Here is a 22,365-nt window from a genome sequence, read left to right as displayed (position 1 = left end):
TGTTAAAATATTGATGGATTCGACAGATACATCCTTTGCCGCTGGCTATCTTGCTAATGCAACTTATTATACATGATTCTAAATGCCTAGATAAATCGACTAAGAAAATTTACTGCCAAGTTAAAAAAGCAAGTAAAAAATTTTTTCGTCCGAAAGAAAAGTTTTGAAGAGTTGTTTGCGATGAGTAGGCTGAAGATCCGAATGAAAAGTTTTGAAAAGTTGTTTTCGTTCGATGAGTAGGCTGAAGATCGCCCCTAAGGACAAGTCAGTACTAATTGGTCTTTAAGCTATTTGTTTTTGAGTGCACGTGTGAAAGTTGCCACAGGCAAACTGATCTAGCAATTCGATATGTTTTGTTTTTTACTGCCGTGAATCTTTGTGTTTTCTACCACCCTTTCCTTTCCTTGCTTTGATCTGTCCTTCCTTTATTCCTTCCTTAGCTTCCTCCCTCCCTTCCCTCCTCCTTCCCTCCCTCCTCCTCCCTCCCTCCTCCTTCCTTCCTCTTTCCTTTCCCTCCTTCCTTCCTTCCTTCCTTCCTTCCTTCCTTCCTTCCTTCTTTCTTTCCCGTTTCTTCCTTCCTTCCTTCCCCATTTGTACAGCTTGCCCTGGAAAACTGAAAGAAATTTTTGAACGAGAATTCTGATCACTAATTCTTTTCGTTTGTCTATAAGTTAGGTATGGTAGTGACATCACTATGGAGCGATTGCGGTCAATTGCAAGTATCAAAGCTTCGATTCAAGTTATTTGTTGTTTCAGTTATAGGCTATTTCCAAACCCCGTAGTTGCGCCAAAATGGCCCTAAAACTGAAAAAGAGAAAGAATCTTGATAGTTAGTAGGAAGGCAAAGTCTTACTCTTTATGCATAATATGAAATAATTACGATATATAAAGAACGGTAGAACAGGTTTTGAGTCATTCAATAAAGAATCTAAAATTAAAGATTGAACAACTTTGCAATTGGTAGATAATTTGATAAAATAATAATTGACGCAATAATTGAAGGTTTGTAAAAGGTTATGAGATGCCGAGAAACGATGAAAACGTTCGATATTTCAGTCAGTCGGTTATAGGACAGTCGTGATATCGATTTTCAAACATTAACATTGTTATTTATATGATAATTGAAGGTTTGTAAAATTAAGATGAAGTGAGATCACCGAGAAACGATGAAAATGGTGTCATGTTTGCCGTTGGCAACAACTTTTTTTTTCTTTTTTCTTTTTCTTTTTTCTTTTTCTTTTTTCTTTTTCTTTTTTCTTTTTCTTTTTTCTTTTTCTTTTTTCTTTTATATATATATATATATATATATATATATATAACTTTTTACATGCTTGAACGCACTCTGACTATATAGATTTTCCGCAAAAATTAATATTAAACACAGGTGCCTTTGGGGATAATAAAACACTAAATATAAGAAGCCAAGCCCTTTCTGTTAACTTAACCATTAAACTAAAGGAGGACATTTCTATTCGGTGGTTGATACACCAAAGTAGTGCTCTGCTTTTTTTGTAGGATGAAAAAATGCAATTTTCAATCTGTCTATCAGTGTCTATCGTATGTGCTACCGACCAACAGGGATGGCCTTAACTTACGCTCGGTTTCAAAATCAAATCAAATCATTTTTTTATCAAATACACGGTAGGCTTTGAAGCTAGAAACTAAAAGTTGGGAGGTGTATAGTATTCTCCATACACACTCCTTCACTTCATTAATTTCCAGGGTGACAGCTATCTAGAATCCAAAAGAATGAAAGCTTTTTAAAAATTCCACTCTGCCAAGTCATGAGTATAATTGTGGGCATAAGCTTTTATCTCACAACAAAACACTTCATGACCAGTAATGGATATTATATTAATAGTCAAATTATTGGACAATTGACAATATTTAATGGCAATGAATTCTTATATTAGTGGATTGAAAACTAGCTGATGTTTGGGAGTGTATAGCAATTTATGCTTTCAACATTTACTGTTTCATTAGAAAGCATGCATTCTTGTTCATATTTTCTGAATCTTGTTTCAATCTGTAGTATTATCCTATTTTAGTTGGAGTAAATGTCTCGATCACTGTTTCCATTAGCACTGCTAAAAGCAAAACACTTATGAACTTGATTGACCATTAATATTGACTTATTGGCAAACCATTGTTTGCAACTGATCATCTCCATGTCATCCCTAATGGCCGTTTGTCTAACAATTCTGCTTTGAACATAAAAAAATCCGATATAACGATCGATAAAAGGTCACTTAGAATGAAGCGAAGTGGTTTCTTCTATAATATTTAATATCCTGAACAACCTCTGTGCTGATCTAAGTCAGGGCATACCTCCCTCACTAATCGAACCTTGAAACAACCTCTTGGCTGATCTGAGTCAGGAAATTGATATGGCCCCTTAAGGATTATATCATTCCTATTGGAGTAAATGAAATAACCTCTTAGCTGATCAAAGTCAGGGCAATAACCTCTTGCTGTGATCTAGTCAACTTCTGACGGCTGATCTAAGTCAGTAGGGCACGGCTAACTCACAGATCTCACAATTCAAACTGTATCTGATCCCTACCAACTTATCCAAGTGTAGCTAACTGTCTAACAGGGCTGAAACACTAAAAACTTCGCCTTAAGGATTACATCATCCTATTGGAATAAATGAGAACATCTTTTAAAGCTTTTGCTCAAAAATTAATGATACAATATTTTTTAAACAGACAATTTGCAGCAAAACGAATCAAAGCAGCTTTGTTCAAAACCATTTCATAATATAATTGTATACTTTAAGAAAAAACATCGAACGTTTTACACGGTATGGGAGTTCACTTCGAATAATTTAAATGATACCCGAAAAGACATAATAACGTGCTGACACACGGTGCAACATTGCGCGCAACAAATTTGAATCGGGGTGACACACATTGCAACAAAATCACGCAACATCGTTTGTGTCAGCCTGCTATGTTAAGATATTTGGTCAGCAGTTATAAATTTGGTGCAAGCTGATTGGCTGGAAATTTCAAAATGTTGCAGGTAATGTTGCAGCCATGTTCACATGATGAAATTTGTTGCGCGCAATGTTGCAAGAGTAGAGCGCGATTGAACTTCAGATTTGTTGCATGCAACGTTGCGTGCAACAAGTTATAAGTTTGGGGTAGACACGCTGCAACAGTCCTGTTGCGTGCAATGTTGTATGCAATGTTGCACCGTGTGTCAGCACCTTTAGTTTTCGAAAGGAAAATAGCAGGAATCAATTCAAGCTTTGCATAAATATTTCATATACTCGAAAACTAAAAAAAAGATCATGTAAAATTACATCTAAAATCAGTTTATAAAAAACTAATATTAAATATTAGAAATAAAAATAAAATGAAAATAAGTCCATAAAATAGATGCTCTGAAAAATTCACTTCCATAGCTTTTTTAGTTTTCGAATAACATGAATTATTTATGCGAAACTTCAATTGGTTCCTGTATTTTCTTTTCGAAAACTAATAATGAGCAGGGCCCGGTTGGACGAAGCCTGGATAGCGCTGTCCGACGGATAAATCTTATCCAGCGGATAAATTTATTGGAAAACAGCATCGATTTATCCATTGGATAAAAACTTATCCGCCGGATAGCGCTATCCGGCAGGCTTCGTACAACCTGGCGTAGATGGTCAGTATTATTCACCGTCAAAGCCTGAAAAAGTTTAATTCTGTGTTAAATAAAGCTTTCTTGGCGGACGTTTTCTGAGTACTTTTTTTTCTAAAAGTAGTCGCCCTTTTGAATATCAATGGAATCGTACCATTGTTTTTTGTATATGAAGGTTAACTTCTTATATTTGATTACCTCACATGATGGCTAACTTGCCTATTCTGATTCACAAACCTTTAAAAATAAAATAATATTTCAGAAAATGCTTCTAACTCTACTAATCAATGTTGTTATCTTTGACTGGGATTTTCTTTCTTCTTTGACCCGAAATGAAAGAAGTGTGGTAGAGGATTTTGATAATATTCTGAACAGATATAAGAATGTTTGTGTGATTGAATGGTTGATACATCATGACAAGAGTATGGCATTCTTCTTCCACCGCATGAGAGCGCTAGCGTTATGTTTCACTCAATTTATTGTTTACTTCTGTGTTGAACTCTATTTATTATTCTTTATAACAGACACGTTGACTACAAGGTCACGAAGTTGAATAAGGAAGATTCATATCTGTAGTAGTAATGTATAAGAAAAAGTGATCATAGTAGCTACTAAAGTAACAAACTTAGATGCTGCAGTTTCTGGTTGAATTACCTGCAGAAGGGTATATTTTTCACTGAGGTCATTAAGGTAAGACCGAATACTCCTCAGATATATTATAAATACAAACGTTTGTCCCTTACTTCTCATCACAAAGACGAGCAAACCCCTAGAAAGACAACGTACAGCTAATATATATCACTAACAGCCTTTTATTTTCTTTCACAATTACAGTTGTTCACTAGTAAATGTCGTCTCCAAGAGCTGTTGTAAGGAATAATAAAGAAACTAAGCTTCCAAAGTTCCTATTTCAAAAACAGGTCGACGATTTGATATAAGTATGCAAATATGTAAATTCACCCATATAATTATTTTTTTTTAGAAAGATGACCTTTTCAAGCCTCTTTTTTATGGCACGACAAAACATTGTCACCCTGCACGTACACGACATCTATTGACAGAGTAGAGCTACTTTCAAATATTTGCTGCGCCACTTCTGCACTAGCGATAAAAGAAGTTTTTTGTAAAGTTCTCCAGTATACCTTAACTTCTGCTGTATAACTTATACCTTACCGGTCTATATATGACCACGCCTATAATCTTATTTTATATATTACAGGTATTCCATTGTTCTAATGATATCGTGTTTCTTGCAGATCTTGGTATACCCCACGTTAGGAGATCAGGATGAATTTGAAACAGATCGTGTCTGTCCTTGTTAGTGTTTTATTACTGATGAGCAATAATGTTGTCATCGCAAGAACTAATATCACCGGCACAAGTAGGTATCATAATAGTGACAAAAAATATTTATTTTCCACACTCCATAGTTTTCGGTATTTTCGTCGACTAAAACACAAGCCAGTTTATTTAGCTATCATCATCATCACCATCATCATGTATCATCATCATCATTATCATCATCATTATGTGTCATCATTATCCTGATCACCATCATGTATCATCCCCATGTATCATCATCATGTATCATCATGTACCATCATCATTATCATGTATCATCATCATGTATCATCATGTATCATCATCATGTATCATCATTATTATCATGTATCATCATTATGTATTATCATCATGTATCATCATTATGTATCATCATCATGTATCATCATCATGTATCATCATCGTGTATCATCATCATCATGTATCATCATCATGTATCATCATCATGTACCATCATCATGTACCATCACCATGTACCATCACCATGTATCATCATCATGTATCATCATCATGTATCATCCTCATGTATCATCATCATGTATCATCATCATGTATCATCATCATGTATCATCATCATGCATCATCATCATGTATCATCATCGTGTATCATCATCATGTATCATCATGTATCATCATCATGTATCATCATCATGTATCATCATCGTGTATCATCATCATGTATCATCATGTATCATCATCATGTATCATCATCATCATGTATCATCATCATGTATCATCATGTATCATCATCATGTATCATCATCATGTATCATCATCTTGTACCATCATCATGTACCATCATCATGTATCATCATCATGTATCATCATCATGTATCATCCTCATGTATCATCATCATGTATCATCATCATGTATCATCATCATGTATCATCATCATGTATCATCATCATGTATCATCCTCATGTATCATCATCATGTATCATCATCATGTATCATCACCATGTATCATCCTCCTGTATCATCACCATGTATCATCATCATGTATCATCATCGTGTATCATCCTCATGTATCATCATCATGTATCATCCTCATGTATCATCATCATGTATCATCATCATGTATCATTATCATGTATCATCATCATGTATCATCATCATGTATCATCATCGTGTATCATCATCGTGTATCATCATGTATCATCATCATGTATCATCATCATGTATCATCATCGTGTATCATCATCATGTATCATCATGTATCATCATCATGTATCATCATCATCATGTATCATCATCATGTATCATCATGTATCATCATCATGTATCATCATCATGTATCATCATCTTGTACCATCATCATGTACCATCACCATGTATCATCATCGTGTATCATCATCATGTATCATCCTCATGTATCATAATCATGTATCATCATCATGTATCATCATCATGTATCATCCTCATGTATCATCATCATGTATCATCATCATGTATCATCATCATGTATCATCATCATGTATCATCATCATGTATCATCATCTTGTACCATCATCATGTACCATCACCATGTATCATCATCATGTATCATCATCATGTATCATCATCATGTATCATCATCATGTATCATCATCATGTATCATCATCGTGTATCATCATCATGTATCATGACCATGTATCATCATCATGTATCATCATCATGTATCATCATCATGTATCATCATCATGTATCATCATCTTGTACCATCATCTTGTACCATCATTATCATTATGTATCATCATCATTTTTATCATCATTATCATTATCACCTTTATTATCATTATTATCTTTAATATTTTTTTATTTTTTACAATTCTATACCAAAGACTTTGACAATGATGAAGCAAAGCTTCTCAAAGATGTGTTGGGTGAATACAACAAAAAACTGCGTCCAGTCATAAGCAAGCACGATAAGGTTGAGGTTAAACTGGGTTTTACTCTTAATCAGATTATTGACGTGGTAAGAAAATAACAGTAGTCTCAAGAGAAAATGAAGAGAAGGAATCTCTGGTATTCATGCTCGTAACCATCATAGGCACCGTTTGATGCTACTTTTACAATCACATTTGCAATAGTTTGGTTTCTGCAGGCGCATACTGCGCGCGCTCTAAGCTGTTTGTTTACTTTTTTTTCTTGAAAAAAAGAAAGGAAAACATGAGCAAACAGGCTGAAGCGCGTGCAGAAAAAAAACAAAAACGATCAGATGAATGATTCTAAAAATAGCATCAACGGCTCTAAAAATAGCATCAAAGAGTGGTCATGGTAAGGCGCGGAGATTGCTTCTCTTAGTTCATATTCTCTTGGTAATGTATATTACCATATCCTAGTATCTTCAGTGCTCGGTATCCCTGGCCTTACATAGTGAGAACATGCATTATCTTGAAGTTGCGTCTCCTTGCACTGCTATAGTGAGAACCAGGCGGCTCACTTAATAATAATACCTCATCATATAACAAAGTCATAGAATCTCGCTGTAAAGCCCCACATATAACAAATCTATAGTTTTGATCCTGACAAAATGAATAGGCTTGAAATGGAAAGTTAGAAATATCTAAATTAAATGAAATAAAAAGCATGATCTATCCATGATTCAGCTGTTTTCTAAGTGAACTTGCGTGCGATTTATCGCGAGACGCGACCCTAAAGACCTTCTTTGATATACTCTTATTTAGAATATCCCTGGTGTGTGCCGCGGGAAGCGTACCCGTGATAGGGGGTATTTCGATCATTCATTCATGGGCATATATATCTGATTATGTTTTTAGATCGAAAAGTATGAAATCTTGAAACTGAGCCTCAACATAAGACAGGTAAGTTGATTAAAACATACCGCAACTTTTAACATCGGGAGTAAGCAAGGAAGCAAGGAAGCAAGGAAGCAAGGAAGCAAGGAAGCAAGGAAGCAAGGAAGCAAGGAAGCAAGGAAGCAAGGAAGCAAGGAAGCAAGGAAGCAAGGAAGCAAGGAAGCAAGGAAGCAAGGAAGCAAGGAAGCAAGGAAGCAAGGAAGCAAGGAAGCAAGCAAGCAAAGAAAGCAAGCAAGCAAGCAAGGAAGAAAGCAAGCAAGCAAGCAAGCAAAGAAAGCAAGCAAGCAAGCAAGGAAGAAAGCAAGCAAGCAAGCAAGCAAGCAAGGAAGTGAGGAAACAAGAAAGCAAGGATTTGAAAGGAATGAAGAAATGAAGCCGGAGGACAGGCAAAGAGGCAGGCAGGTAAAGAAAGGGGCCGGAAAACAAAGTGATTCAACAATCTATGGCATCTTACCGTTTCAGATTTGGGATAATCCCCTCTTAGCATGGAATGCAAGTGAATATGGTAACATATTCCAAGTGAATCTAGAACCCAGTGAGCTGTGGAAACCAGATATCTATCTTTACAACAAGTAAGTCGAGTAAGCACCGAGATATGCCTGACATAAAGGGTTATAAGCATAAGCATAAGCATAACTATTATTAGCATCACACAACACGCATCGCAGTTACGACCACATCAAGATGTGGTGCGGCTACACATGAATACGAATTTGCAGTATCGTTTCCACACTTATACGAAACCCGCTATTTTTTTTAAGCAAAAAGCACTTCTTTCTTTCGTAGTGCCGACAGTGGGGCAGATGGATCTCTGTATGGATTCAAAGCCAAAATCACCGTCGACTCAGCTGGGCGAAACGTATGGTTGGCTCCAACGCTATTAACGACCTCTTGTAAAATCAACGTCAGATACTTTCCCTTTGACCAACAGGTATTTAAGCAAATTGTTTTCAATAAAAACCCTGAGATATATGTAGCAGATATTGATAAAGGAGATTGACTTGTACTTCTGTGAACATACCTTGAGAATGCTGGATCAGTTGAGCAAGGTAGGTGTCGATATTTTCGTATCTTATTTGTTCGTTTATTTTTTAAGGCCTGTACCTTGAAGTTTGGCTCATGGACCTACGACGCTGCCTCCGTTGATGTCGTATCGCAGAGTAAATCCGTCAACTTGCTTGGCTACCAGGCGAACGGCGAGTGGGATATGATTGGATTCCCATGTAAACGCAATGAAAAGCGTTACGTGTGCTGCCCAAACCCTTTCACTGATGTCACGTGCACTCTCCATATAAGGAGAAGGACAATGTATTACTGGATTAACCTGGTTGTGCCATGTTTATTAATAACAGGTAATTCCCCTTAATTTGATAAAAACACTATACATGTACATTAAATAACCCTAGCCACTTTCGAGATATGCTTCGCTTGTCACTCAAAAAGGTTTAAGTACGAGGCTACAGAATCACTGAGCATTATGCATTATGCTCGAAGGCTCACCCTTTTTCCACACATGCTTTGCGCGCCGTGTTCACCGCTTAGCTGGTTTGTTATCGTTGATACTCACGTGATGTGGACGCAAAATGGCCGGCCTGATGCTAGAGGCACACTGAGTCGATCCATTCACAATTGGCGCCAGTTACCACTAAAACAAGACATCTAGGATCACCCCATCATCCTATATATCCTGTTGACAGAACTCAATATTAAGTACTAAACTGTACAATCATGATTTTTAATTTTGTTTTTATTGTCCTCTATAGTGCTGTCTTTACTTTCATTTATCGTAAGTACCGAGTCTGGTGAACGAATCTCTCTGGTCATAACCAATCTTTTGGCACTGACAGTCTTCATGCTGATTGTAGCTGATATTCTACCACCCACGTCTGAAGTGGTACCTCTCATAAGTACCTTTCTTACTTGTTCCATTGTAGAGGTAGGAAAATCTCGAAATTATCTGATAAACACAAAAGAAGCGATTAGGAAGAATTGACAAATTCAACCCTTTTCATTACTTTTTTTTTTTTTCACTTTTATATACAAAGTAGGTGTTTTATTTTTAGTAACGTTAAGTAGGTAATCTTTATTCAAACACGGTTAACAAAACTATATATGTATATATATATTAAATATTCAAAAAACTGTTTTATATTTTTGCCGTATGGGAGTCTGACACGTTGAGAAGAGTTTGCCAACGCCTTTCTTAAACTGAGAAATTGTTGTTGATTAATTCAACTGGTAATTCATTCCAATACTGCACCATTGTAGCTCAAGCTGCCTTTGAGATATCAGTGCGTGGTTAAACCCTAAGCTACAAAACTGAGACCAGCAATGATTGATATATTTTACCAGTGTGTTTCACCTCCCGTTAGCATTCAATATGTACTTTGTCGTATCGCCTTTACTTTTCGTATCCTCAGCGGTCTCAGTTTTCAAGAATTTTGGTGACTAAATTTATTGAAATTAAAAAGTTAAGACACTTCACTTTATGTTGAAAAACTTTGTAAGAAATTGAACAAATTTGTTCAAATTAGTAAGTTCAGGAGACCTACAAAACTGTGCACTTACTTGTAAAATTTTGTAAGTTAACTTTTTCATGGATATATGGTATGCACTCAACCATGTAACAATAGGTAAAGGTGTTTTCTTCTTCTCTCATCACAGGTTGGAATAGCATTGGTTGCTACTTGTATTGCTCTTCAATGCTATCATACAAACCCTGAAATCAATGAAATGCCATTTTGGATGCGTTATTACGTTAATCAGCGACTTGGAAAACTGGTAGGAATAACATCGCTAAAGAAAAAGCTACCTGAAACTAATATCGATGATGAGGGCGCTATCCCTTCTGTCAATGCCATAGACAAGCTGAGAAACTTGTTTTTTGGAAATCGATCGGAACATCGTTTCAATACAGAATCAAATGTTTCTTTGAGTAGGAAGCCATCTGTGACAAGCTGTAAAATGTGCCAAAATGCCGGGGCCAAGTCAACAAAGTCATTGGCAGGATCCTCTAGACCTGCAAGTACGTTTGCTTCACCAAGTACTGTCTTTGGAGATGCTGAAAGCGTAAATACTATCGATGATCAAATGGACCACTCCGTGGATAGAAGCACAAGACAACCTAAGAGACACGCATGCGCATCAAGGAGCAAGTACCTTGGTATATTAGGAGCAATCATTCATCGCCAAGATCACATCGTCGAGGGAATCCAGCAGCTTGCTGAGGACCAGGATGATCAAGACAAAGCCGTGGATGACCGCTTCGAATGGATTCTTGCTGCTCACATTATTGATCGTTTCTTCTTGTATTGTTTTATTGCTGTACTCTTCGCTTCTATTTTGATGATATTTGCACTTGTTCCAAAACATCCAAACATCGATGAAATTCAAGAATAACAGGAAGATCTCAAAGAAAGAAGATTATGCATCGTTGATAAAGGAGGGAATCTAGTCGTTTAATTAGTATTTCCAGTTATCAAATATATCAAATATAATGTCCGACAAAACACCCAGTCTATAGACCATCACCTGAAGGAGGGAACTACTCGCAGTTGTAGTCGAAACGTCGTTGTTTTAAAACCAATTACTGCAATAGTCCCTTCACAATTCCCTGCGCCATCTTGAAAGTTAACCGTGCCTGTGCATCGAAGCGAGAACAGCGGTGACCTTGCAATGATACAGGAATGTGAATAATTGTCCAAGTTGATAAAAAGGTCGCTATCATTGCAAAGGCACCATCGTCCATTCTTCGATGCACGGCACGGTTACCTTTCAAGATGACACAACAGAGCAAACTGTGAAGGGGACTATTGAATAAATAAGTACTTCCTCCTTTAGCAAGATTAGTCAGTTGAACCAGTTATATTGGTATAAAGGGCCCAAGTTTGAAGACCTACACAAATCTAGTACAGTAAATGAAGTGCAGCCCAACCCAGCTTAGCTACAATAAAATTATAACTTAATTGCAGCCCTTTGAAAGGTCCAAAAGGGCTAGAATAGGATAGCACACTTTATTACGCATCTTTGTCTAATGTACTTTTATAGTAATAACATCACTGATGCTTTTATGAGACAAGTAGTTTTTAAAAATCTTAAACACTAATAGCTCTACTAAAACAGGTTGCAGTTAGAGACACCCTTTTTATTAATTGGATATATGGAAATCTTTGGCAGTAAAAATTGCAAAAAGATTGACGTTAGGAACCTCTCGAGAAAATATGTTTTGCGGTAAATTTTAAATTTTAGATTATTCTTCAGTTCATGGATAAAGTAGGATAGGATTTGCTGTTGATGACAAGTATAACATCATTCCATGCAGTAGAGGTTTTTTTTATGGTTATAACAAGCTTCTTTATATACGATAAAAAGAGGCTTGCTGTTAGTTATTAAAACAAACTGCAGTTAGGATGCATGGATGCATGGATGGAAACCTGGGTGCAAGGATGGAAGCATGGGTGAATGGATGCATGGATGTATGGATGGAAGCCTGGGTGCAAGGATGGAAGCATGGGTGAATGGATGCATGGATGCATGGATGGAAGCCTGGGTGCAAGGATGGAAGCATGGGTGCAAGGATGGAAGCATGGATGCATGGATGGAAGCATGGGTGCATGGATGGAAGCCTGGGTGCAAGGATGGATGCATGGATGGAAGCCTGGGTGCAAGGATGGATGCATGGATGGAAGCCTGGGTGCAAGGATGGATGAATGGATGGATACATCATGTTTTCATCAAACATCAATTGATTCCAGTTCTTCATCTAAAGTTTGTAATCGAGTAGATTTCTGTGATGTCATTTCATGTTGATTGTGTGATTTTATCACAATACTATCACTACAGTAATCTTCCACATCTCCATTTAGTCTTGCCGGGTATCCAGCAGCCGTAACAGCATCAAACGAACGTTTAGGTCCACTTTCCATACTAGAAAAGCTGAGGTTACAAAATTCGTAGCTCTGTGAGACCATCATGGTGTTTGTATTTCGACCATATTTACTCGTGTCTTGGTCTTCAGAACCACAAGTGCTTACATTCCCTGAGGGTCAAGCATATTAATAGAATATCGATTAAGAACTAGCATACATCATACACACTGACGTCCTCAACAGGAAAACTTGTTTTTCAATTGAGAGCGATTTGTTTCTACTCTTTAATAACATTAAGTAAACTCTACGGCTCCAGATATTACGTCATAGCCGCCATGCTGGTTGACGATAACAGAGCATTTCATTGTTATAGAGTACTCAAAAAAGACGTCTCAAAAATTAATTTTCGCTTAATCATATTCTTGGTTAACAATTTCGATAGACAATCAAGACGTTTACACACCAAATCGGACAGATATCAGCTGAGATATGGTCATTTAACTGTATAATTACCCAATACAAATCACTGTATTTTCGGTTTAGTTCAAAACTTTTTAACTAAGCCGACAATACAAATTCTCGTCAAAATTGGTATGCGAACGTCGTTTTTGATTGTCTACAGAAATTAGAGATCGATAATAATTAAAGTCAAAATTTATTTTTTCGTGACGTCACACTTGAGTATTCTATTTATATCCAAGAGATTTTGAGTGATGTGGTTGCACCCCAAGAATCTTAACTTATATAGGCTTCGCACCTTCACGTGATGGCAACCATCAGTTTCACAGGGAAAAAGACTCCATTGCTGTGCCTCCTGTCATGGCTGCCATCACGTGATAATGCAAAGCGTCTTAAGAATCACTTACTAGATCTCTTCCAGTAGAAAAATCCTCCAACAATGACAGCCAGGAGTAGGATTATAGTTGTGACAATCCCCGCGATGATTTCTGGTGATAACGATAGATTGCTTTGTTCTGGTTCGTTTAAAACCACTGCGTCTGGTAAACGGAAATACCAACGGAAACTGATTCAGGGTTTAAACGTAGTTAGATGAAAATGCTTTCATTATAATGGTTTAAACAAACCTCTTTAGCTTCGTATGCAAATTGCCCATTTCAGATCACATGACATTCTCTTGAGAATTGTTCTTTTATTAAGAACATGTTAAAATATTTACACATGAAAGAATCAACTCCCAAGAGTGGCATCACATAGTCTGAAATGTGCACAACAAACGAATCTAAAGAGGTCTATAGTTACGATTGGCTTCCAAGGTACTTTAAAAATGATTGTTACTTGAACTCTTCCTTTCTTGACATACGGACACTTCTAGCTAAAAAATGGTTACAAATTTAACTTTAGATTTAACCTATTGTAATGTTTGCACGTTACCGTAGAATGCATAGCACCATGCATAAGCTAAGCATTCAAGTCCTTTTTACTCGTTTTTGTTAGCCTTGTATACGCACTGATTTGCCGTTGCGATAGTATATGTTGGTAAACGCCAATCAAGGCGTTTCCACGACATTCCATTGGCACGTTTCCTTAAAATATTGTAATTTTTGATAAAAGAATGATGCCACTGAAACACATTGATTGAAGTTCAACAAAAATAATTTGTTGCAACGATGATCCCACTCTTTCGATCTATTGAAACCAAGTATTATTACCAAAGCGTTGGTTAAGTAGCGACCATATATCAACCTCACCTGGTAAACACTTGGTAGTTTCTCTATCGAAATAAAAGCCATCTCGACACGGGCACGTATACGAGCCTTCCTTGTTGATGCAGATTGATCCTGGTCGACATGTATGAGTCTTCTCCATGCACTCATTAATGTCTGAAGAAAAAATGTAGCTAAACATGAGCTTGACTAGCACTAAGTACAGTCGATTCTCGTTACAGCAGACTGTGTCTATAATAATGAACGTCCGCAATATAGCTATCGTTAATTACTGTGAGTCATGCATTTCTTTGTCAGTATTTTTTGACCGGTGATCTTGCTCCTAATCCGCAATAGCGAGTGCAATTACGAATGCAATAGCGAGTGCAATAGTGAGTGCAATAGCGAGTGCACCTGTATACATTCAATTCTCCGAATTCTCCATTAGTTATTGAGATAGACGTATTCCGGCGTTCACTAAAAAATATCGAACGTACGTTTACATTATTTGAGATTATTTCAATAACTATAACTTAGACTATATGAAAAAGGGCGTGTCCCTTGAGATACCTTAGTTCATCAGTTATAGAAGACAATAATGCTTTCATTAGAAAGAGTATATCCATTACATTAACATCAAATGATAAAAAGCTACAGTTGTTTGAAATTAGAAAGGTTTGTATGGAAACAACAACTAAGGGCCTACCAGTCTCCATGTTTTCGGTACATTTCAAATGCTTATAACTCTTCGGTGATTTGATATATGACAACAGAAATGTCCGAAATTAATATTTTAGACATGGTTTTCCTTGTAATGAAAATATATTTTTGAAATCATTAATTGTTCGTGGTAGGAATATCTAAATGAACGGCAGTTCCGTTTCTTTTCAAAAATTCGGCCCAATCCATGCAAAAACACGAACCAAACTATCCTAGCATGCTTGAGAAATATGATATGATCAATAAAACCAAGAGAATATGAACTAAGAGAAGGAATCCTACCTATATAGCCTTGTAAACATCAAGTGCACAGTTTGATGCTATTTTTAGCTTGGAGATATTTTGAACGAAGAACCTGATTGGTTGATTTCTTGAGGGTAGACGGCTTCCAGTCTTGCAGTAAACAAAAGCCTGTGTTTTTGTCGTGGACGTAAGCGAAATATGGCGCTTTTCGTGTCCTAAAACGAGGCATTAAAGGGAAGCATGATTATCGCGCGGGCATGGTAACGAGTTAAAAATTGCATCAAAGATTCTAAAAATAGCATCAAAGTGTGCACATGACGGGGCACAGAGATTCCTTCTCTTAGTTCATTTTCTCTTGATAAAACTTTAAAATTCGTCATTACCTACCATGACAGTAAATACCGCTGCCTGTGTACCCTTTATGACATTCACATGTGAATGAGCCATTCGTGTTGATGCATCGAGCATTGGCATGACAAGGGGATTGCATTAGGCATTCATTGCTGTCTGAAATTATAAACAAGATTAACATGATCACTCGTTCCTATTAAACAAATGCATATGATACCACAGGTAGCCCAAGCTTACTGGTGGTGGAAAAAAATCTTAAAACGGGTTAAATTCAAAAAATAACCACACAGAGCGAAAGCAGTGCTATTTCTCAATGATATTGTAAAATTTCGAGGCCTTAATTTACGTTTCAACGACTTTACTGAAATTTTCCCATACATTTCCTTATAACATGACACCACAGAAACCAAGCTTGGGCTACCTGTGATGACACCGTATCATGGCATTCTAAGAAAACACACACACACGACGTAACATTACCACCTATCACGAATGACTGAGCATTTAGCACGTAGCCTCCTCATACTGAAACCTTTGTGCGTGACAAGCGAAGCATATCTCGGAAGTGGGCTATTGCATGGGTAGTGACGTCGACCATTATCAAAACCGGATTGCTTTAAGAAGGTTTGGACTTGATGTGGTTATAAATTTACAGTATTTTATCAAGACCATCCTCGAGTCATTGTTTCGTGGACTATAATGTTAATGATATCTTGAAAACAAACCTGAACAGTTTTTCCCATCACCGACATATCCTTCTTTACATGCACAAGTAAAAGAACCGTTGTTGTTGTTGATACAGATTGCATTTTGATGACAAGGAAAAGCTCCAAGAGCTCTATTGCTGCATTCGTCTATGTCTGTGGAAGGAACAAAGATTTTAACACTCGAAAATATCTATCAAATATCTATCACAAATCGAAAAACAAAATAAAGAAATACGCGAAAGCTTGAGTAGGTATAATGTTTAGGTCACCCATCCAGGTACTAACCCGTTCGACCGGGCTTGACTCAGTTTCTTTAAAGTCCAAGTTTTTTCCACTGGGCCACGGTTCCATAAAATTAGCACAACAATAGCAGTCAAAACAATGCAGCGGATAGACTAGACTTTTCAGCAATATTATTTCAACCGATTCCGTGCGTGGCAGAGATGCAAGGGATTAGCCGATATGGTCTGGGGGCCGGCTGGTCTCTCCCCTGATGCTTCGGCTAGAACATTTTCTTGCGTAATTCGTGCACCCAAGGGCAGAAGGATTTAATCGCCGTCAGGTCCGAAGTCCATACGCCGCCTCAGCTCTGCGGATGTCTCGGGGGTATGGCAAAGTGGAGTAGTTTTTTTTTCTTTTTTTTTCTTTTTCTTTTTCTTTTTTCTTTTTGTGTGTGTGTTTTGTTTTGTTTTTTTTATTCTTACTTTTTTTTATTTTTGAATTTTAGTCAAAAGGGTTCGAATCACACCGTATCTGAATAATGTCTTTTTTTAAATTGAATATCCATTAAACATTTGTAGTTTTTTTTTAGAAAGAATGTCTTATTGCTTCCCTTCCATTCAACTTGCATTATTGGTTCACTTGTTACTAGCTGCACGACAACGTTCTACTCAAAAGTATTGCCTAGTCGACCCCGTGCGACAAATGTGCCCGACCCCCCACACCCACATACTCTACATCAGATATGATGAGATTTCAATGAGATGGAAAATTCCATCTCTTTCTCATTACCACTAGAAACAATACGAACACATGAATGCATCGATGCTGAGATATTATTAATTATTATTCAAATAGTATTACCTATTGTATTGTAATGAGCTTTGAATTCAAAAGTTTGGTTTCTTTCTTTGGCAAAGAGTATCCTCGTGGGGCTTTTTGTGGTAATGCTGGTTGTATTGACCTCTCCACATATCGTTAGGGCAGTGGAATACGACACTTGCCCCTCTTGGATCTGTTGACGATATAGATAATAACAGGCATCAAGCATGGCTACGTTGCATACCTACCCTTCCATGATCCTTTTCGGTAGCTTTTTTTGTTCTGCTAATAGGCCCTTTAAAGCTAAGCAATCACGTGCTGATTAATTCACTGAGAACAAATGAATGAACATTTTGATTCCCATAGGTGAAATTCAATAGACCAAGACTATTCACATCCAGTAAATTAAAATAACCTTTTTCATAATCGAAAAGGTCCTTTCACTGGATGTGATCTCCATTAGACCATGACTATTTCACATCCAGCGAAAGGACCTTTTTCATAATCGTAAAGGTCCTTTCACTGGTCCTTTCACCTTTTTCATAATCAAAAAGGTCCTTTCAATGGATGTGAAATAGTCATGGTCTAATGGAGTTCACATCCAGTGGAAGGACCTTTTCGATTATGAAAAAGGTCCTTTCACTGGATGTAAAATAGTCATGGTCTAATGGAGTTCACATCCAGTGGAAGGACCTTTTTCATAATCGTAATGGTCCTTTCACTGGATGTGAACTCCATTAGACCATGACTATTTCACATCCAGTGAAAGGACCTTTTTCATAATCGAAAAGGTCGTTTCACTGGTCCTTTCACCTTTTTCATAATCAAAAAGGTCCTTTCAATGGATGTGAAATAGTCATGGTCTAATGGAGTTCACATCCAGTGGAAGGACCTTTTCGATTATGAAAAAGGTCCTTTCACTGGATGTAAAATAGTCATGGTCTAATGGAGTTCACATCCAGTGGAAGGACCTTTTTCATAATCGTAATGGTCCTTTCACTGGATGTGAACTTCATTAGACCATGACTATTTCACATCCAGTGAAAGGACCTTTTTCATAATCGAAAAGGTCGTTTCACTGGATGTGAACTCCATTAGACCATGACTATTTCACATCCAGCGAAAGGACCTTTTTCATAATCGAAAAGGTCCTTTCGCTGGATGTGAAATAGTCATGATCTAACACATCCAGTGAAAGGACCATTACGATTATGAAAAAGGTCCTTCCACTGGATGTGATCTCCATTAGATCATGACTATTTTACATCCAGTGAAAGGACCTTTTTCAGAATCGAAAAGGTCCTTTCACTGGATGTGATCTCCATTAGACCATGACTATTTCACATCCAGTGAAAGGACCTTTTTCAGAATCAAAAAGGTAAAATAATCGAAAAGGACCTTTCACTGGATGTGAACTCCATTAGACTATGACTATTTCACATCCAGCGAAAGGACCTTTTTCAGAAAATCTCCATTAGACCATGACTATTTCACATCCAGTGAAAGGACCTTTTTCAGAATCAAAAAGGTAAAATAATCGAAAAGGACCTTTCACTGGATGTGAACTCCATTAGACTATGACTATTTTACATCCATTCAAAGGACCCTTTTCATAAGCCAAAAGGTCCTTTCAGTGGATGTGGTCTACTTGGAAATATTTTGCTTAAAGTCCATAATAACTATCGGTATTGACCTTAATGTAATTTGACTTGCAGTCAGTGTTGTTGTGTGACAAGACAGCGGAGATGTGTATTATAATGTAATAGCCATCTCCTACATCAATCAGCCAGTTGCACATTGCTTCTTCTGTTTGAAGGCCTGGGAAATATGGTGAACTGATCTCTTCAAATGGTGACGTAATGATCACGTGGCATACTCCTAAAAGAAGGGGAAAAAATCCCTTTGATACAACTTTGTTACCGATCAACCAAAGTTAACATTTCGAGGACTTTTATTATGGATGTTATGCTTCCTACAATGTCGGATCAACTTCATACGATGCCAGAAAAGTTCTATAGGCCATGTGAATGCTATCGATATCATCAAAAGATTCTTCTACGCTGACATTATTCACACATGAATAAAGTACACTTTAGACTTGGTAAGCAACATGCAACATGCAACATGCAACATGCAACACGCAACACGCAACACGCAACACGCAACACGCAACACGCAACACGCAACACGCAACACGCAACACGCAACACGCAACACGCAACACGCAACACGCAACACGCAACACGCAACAACACGCAACACGCAACACGCAACACGCAACACGCAACACGCAACACGCAACACGCAACACGCAACACGCAACACGCAACACGCAACACGCAACGCAACACGCAACACGCAACAAGCAACACGCAACACGCAACACGCAACACGCAACACGCAACACGCAACACGCAAAAAAATAGCTGTTATGCGGAGTAGGTACCTTGGTAGCTGGCATTGAATCCTCGATACTCTTCCCCACTATCAGAATGCATATGAACCAGCATAACATTCCTTCTCGATAAGATAAATCTCTGGTCAGAGCTCAATGATGTTCCGCAGAATCTTGTTTTAATTAGAGGGGAACTTTCCGTCGGTCCGTCATGAACTGCTATGTAGCCTTTTTGACATCTCAAAGACTGTTCGACCTAAAATGAGCTGAGTTTAAGTTAATGAACTTTGTCGGCTAACGAGATACCACGTTATTGAAAAAAGTGGTCCAGCTCTGGACCAACCACACCACATTGGAAAACTAATTTTTTAAGTTTTTGTCTTACCGAAAAGTCGTTTAGAGTCATCCGAATAGTATTCCCTGTAGCGACTGTGATCAGCCAATAGCAGTCGACGTTTGGCGAATAGTTTCTAGGTTGATTGGGAGAATGGAATGTGCCATACCATGAAGTGAGGTTTATCCAACATGGCTCTGAAGCAGTAACTGAATTAAATGCAATTATCAGTATCATGCACGGGATTTTTTTTTTTTTTTTTTAAGATATAACTGGCTAAAAACTAGTGTGAGCTGCGTCGGTGTTTCTAATGAAACAGTAATGATGAAAAGGTAAATTATACACCGTGAAAAGATGAAAAAACTTACTGACGTTTCGGACACTAGTCCTTCGTCTTTTACTCTGACGAAGGACTAGCGTCCGAAACGTCAGTAAGTTTTTTCATCTTTTCACGATGTATAATTTACCTTTTCATCATTTTAGTTTTTTTTAAATCAAATTAAAAAATAACAATATTTTTACGATGATTTTTATTCTTAATATTCTAAAATATTTGTTCCCGGCATATTGGACGACATGACAGATTTGAATAACATACAATTATCTTAACTCGATTCACGATTCTTAACGAGATTTACAATGCGTGTTCTTTCTACAAATTTAAACGAATACTTTACCTTGGTTGAATGGAAGCAAATGAAGAATCGAAAACACATATGTAGTCAGACCAATAATCCCTCTCATTTTAGCAAATCTCTTATAATCAATAGATAGCAAGTAGAGTTACCATCGCCGCACGTAAGCTTTGATCATAAAGTTGAAAAAAGTACGCACAGATAGAATCGAGTCACCTGCATGGACGGAGACAATAATGAGGTCTGATATTGTGTTTAATTATCTTTGACTGTGGTTTGCTTATTGTCTTTTACTGACACATTCTATTCGATATTACAGAAATAAAATAATAGTCCTGAATTAAACAGATGACCTTTATTTTATTTTACAGATGAAACTAAAACCATTCAGTGTCCGGTGTGTTACTACCTAAGATAGCCGGCAATCTTAGCTTCAAAGATTTCTTTTCAAACGAGTTTCCTATCAATTAGCTGAGACAGTCCTAAAAAAGACTTCCATTGCTTTTAAACCGACATCATCGTTATATATATACTAAAAAATTACTTCGCCAATGGCAATCCAAATAATGGACGGATAATGACGTTTCATAACTAAACTACCATAATCATTTTCAAAATCTCTTTTCCTATTCAAATATTAATACTCTTTTGAGAATTAGCATGATAAAAAAGCTACCGAAAAGGATTTTGAAATTAATGTAGATTTAAAACGTCATCATGCTTGAGGTCTGTTATAATTTTGTGCATATCTCTTATGTCCCTCTGTATCGAAAACGTTATCTATTGAAATAAAACCTTTTACTTAGTAAGATGAGAGTAGCCAATCGGATACGTTGGAGATGTTAAGATTTTAGCTCGATATATACGGAAGCTCTCAAGCACAAGACGAATCGAAATCGAAAAAGGGGAATGGATGAATGGAGGGAGGGAGGGAGGGAGGGAGGGAGGGAGGGAAGGAGGGATGGATGGATGGATGGAGTCCATGTGGTAATCCCACAAATATATCACCTACATGATAAACCATATCGTACATATCAATTAAAATACTTCTATACTTATGGCATTAATGTGTCATGGTATGCCCTGCTAGGCGATCGTTTAAAATGAATAACCACCATATAGAGATCCCTGCAGATAGTATATACATATCAGTATATATAATATATATACCACGTATTGAAAACACTCAGTATGAAGCTAGACCACAATCATAATACTTTTTACGTCTTATAAGGGTTTATATATCGATCTGTATTGAAAACTACAAATATTTTGCAAAATCCGGTCACATTACCATTCTTTAATGGCTTGACGAAATCAGCTGTGCTGTCTAACGATACAAATTCCAGAGTTATTTTAGAGAAATTTAGTCGTTTTTATAACGTTTTGTATTTCGAAGTCTTTGCTTAGTTCAATTCTCACCTAAATCACATGTGATTCCACTTCGAAAAGTAACCCTCCTTTTACTCCCCGGCCTTCCCTATTCGCTTTTCTTCTACCCACCAACCCCCCCCCCCCCCCCCCCCCCCAACGGGGATAGAATACCGGTTCCTTAATGATCTTCCCACTCAGCAAGTGGTAAGTGTAATCATCGATCATTTCTTTACTTCTACCATTGCTTTGCAAACGACCCAGTAAT

At 37.2% G+C, this 22,365-nt stretch overlaps 1 protein-coding gene across 2 annotated transcripts; it reads left to right on the top strand.

Annotated features, from left to right (window-relative positions):
• The first annotated feature begins 4,161 nt into the window (after window positions 1–4,161).
• On the top strand, window positions 4,162–13,142 carry LOC148905915 (neuronal acetylcholine receptor subunit alpha-7-like). 2 transcript variants are annotated; one of them, XM_089039184.1, is made up of 10 exons: window positions 4,162–4,317; window positions 4,462–4,547; window positions 4,884–5,008; window positions 6,791–6,924; window positions 7,730–7,774; window positions 8,231–8,340; window positions 8,555–8,699; window positions 8,865–9,120; window positions 9,532–9,704; window positions 10,433–13,142. In XM_089039184.1, the coding sequence occupies exons 3-10, from the start codon at window positions 4,915–4,917 to the stop codon at window positions 11,165–11,167; spliced, it is 1,692 nt and encodes a 563-aa protein (XP_088895310.1). In that variant the 5' UTR covers window positions 4,162–4,317; window positions 4,462–4,547; window positions 4,884–4,914; the 3' UTR covers window positions 11,168–13,142. The 2 variants fall into 2 exon arrangements, with proteins under 2 accessions (XP_088895310.1, XP_088895309.1); XM_089039183.1 differs by having other exon boundaries at window positions 4,462–4,565.
• The last annotated feature ends 9,223 nt before the right edge of the window (window positions 13,143–22,365 follow it).

The sequence above is a fragment of the Actinia tenebrosa genome, unplaced genomic scaffold (genome assembly GCF_029948245.1).
Source record: "Actinia tenebrosa isolate PJP-AT-01 unplaced genomic scaffold, QUT_ActTen_1.0 PGA_scaffold6__47_contigs__length_16458017, whole genome shotgun sequence".
NCBI lineage: Eukaryota > Metazoa > Cnidaria > Anthozoa > Actiniaria > Actiniidae > Actinia > Actinia tenebrosa.
Note: the sequence above shows the minus strand (reverse complement) of the source record. Positions and strands in the feature narration are given on the sequence as shown.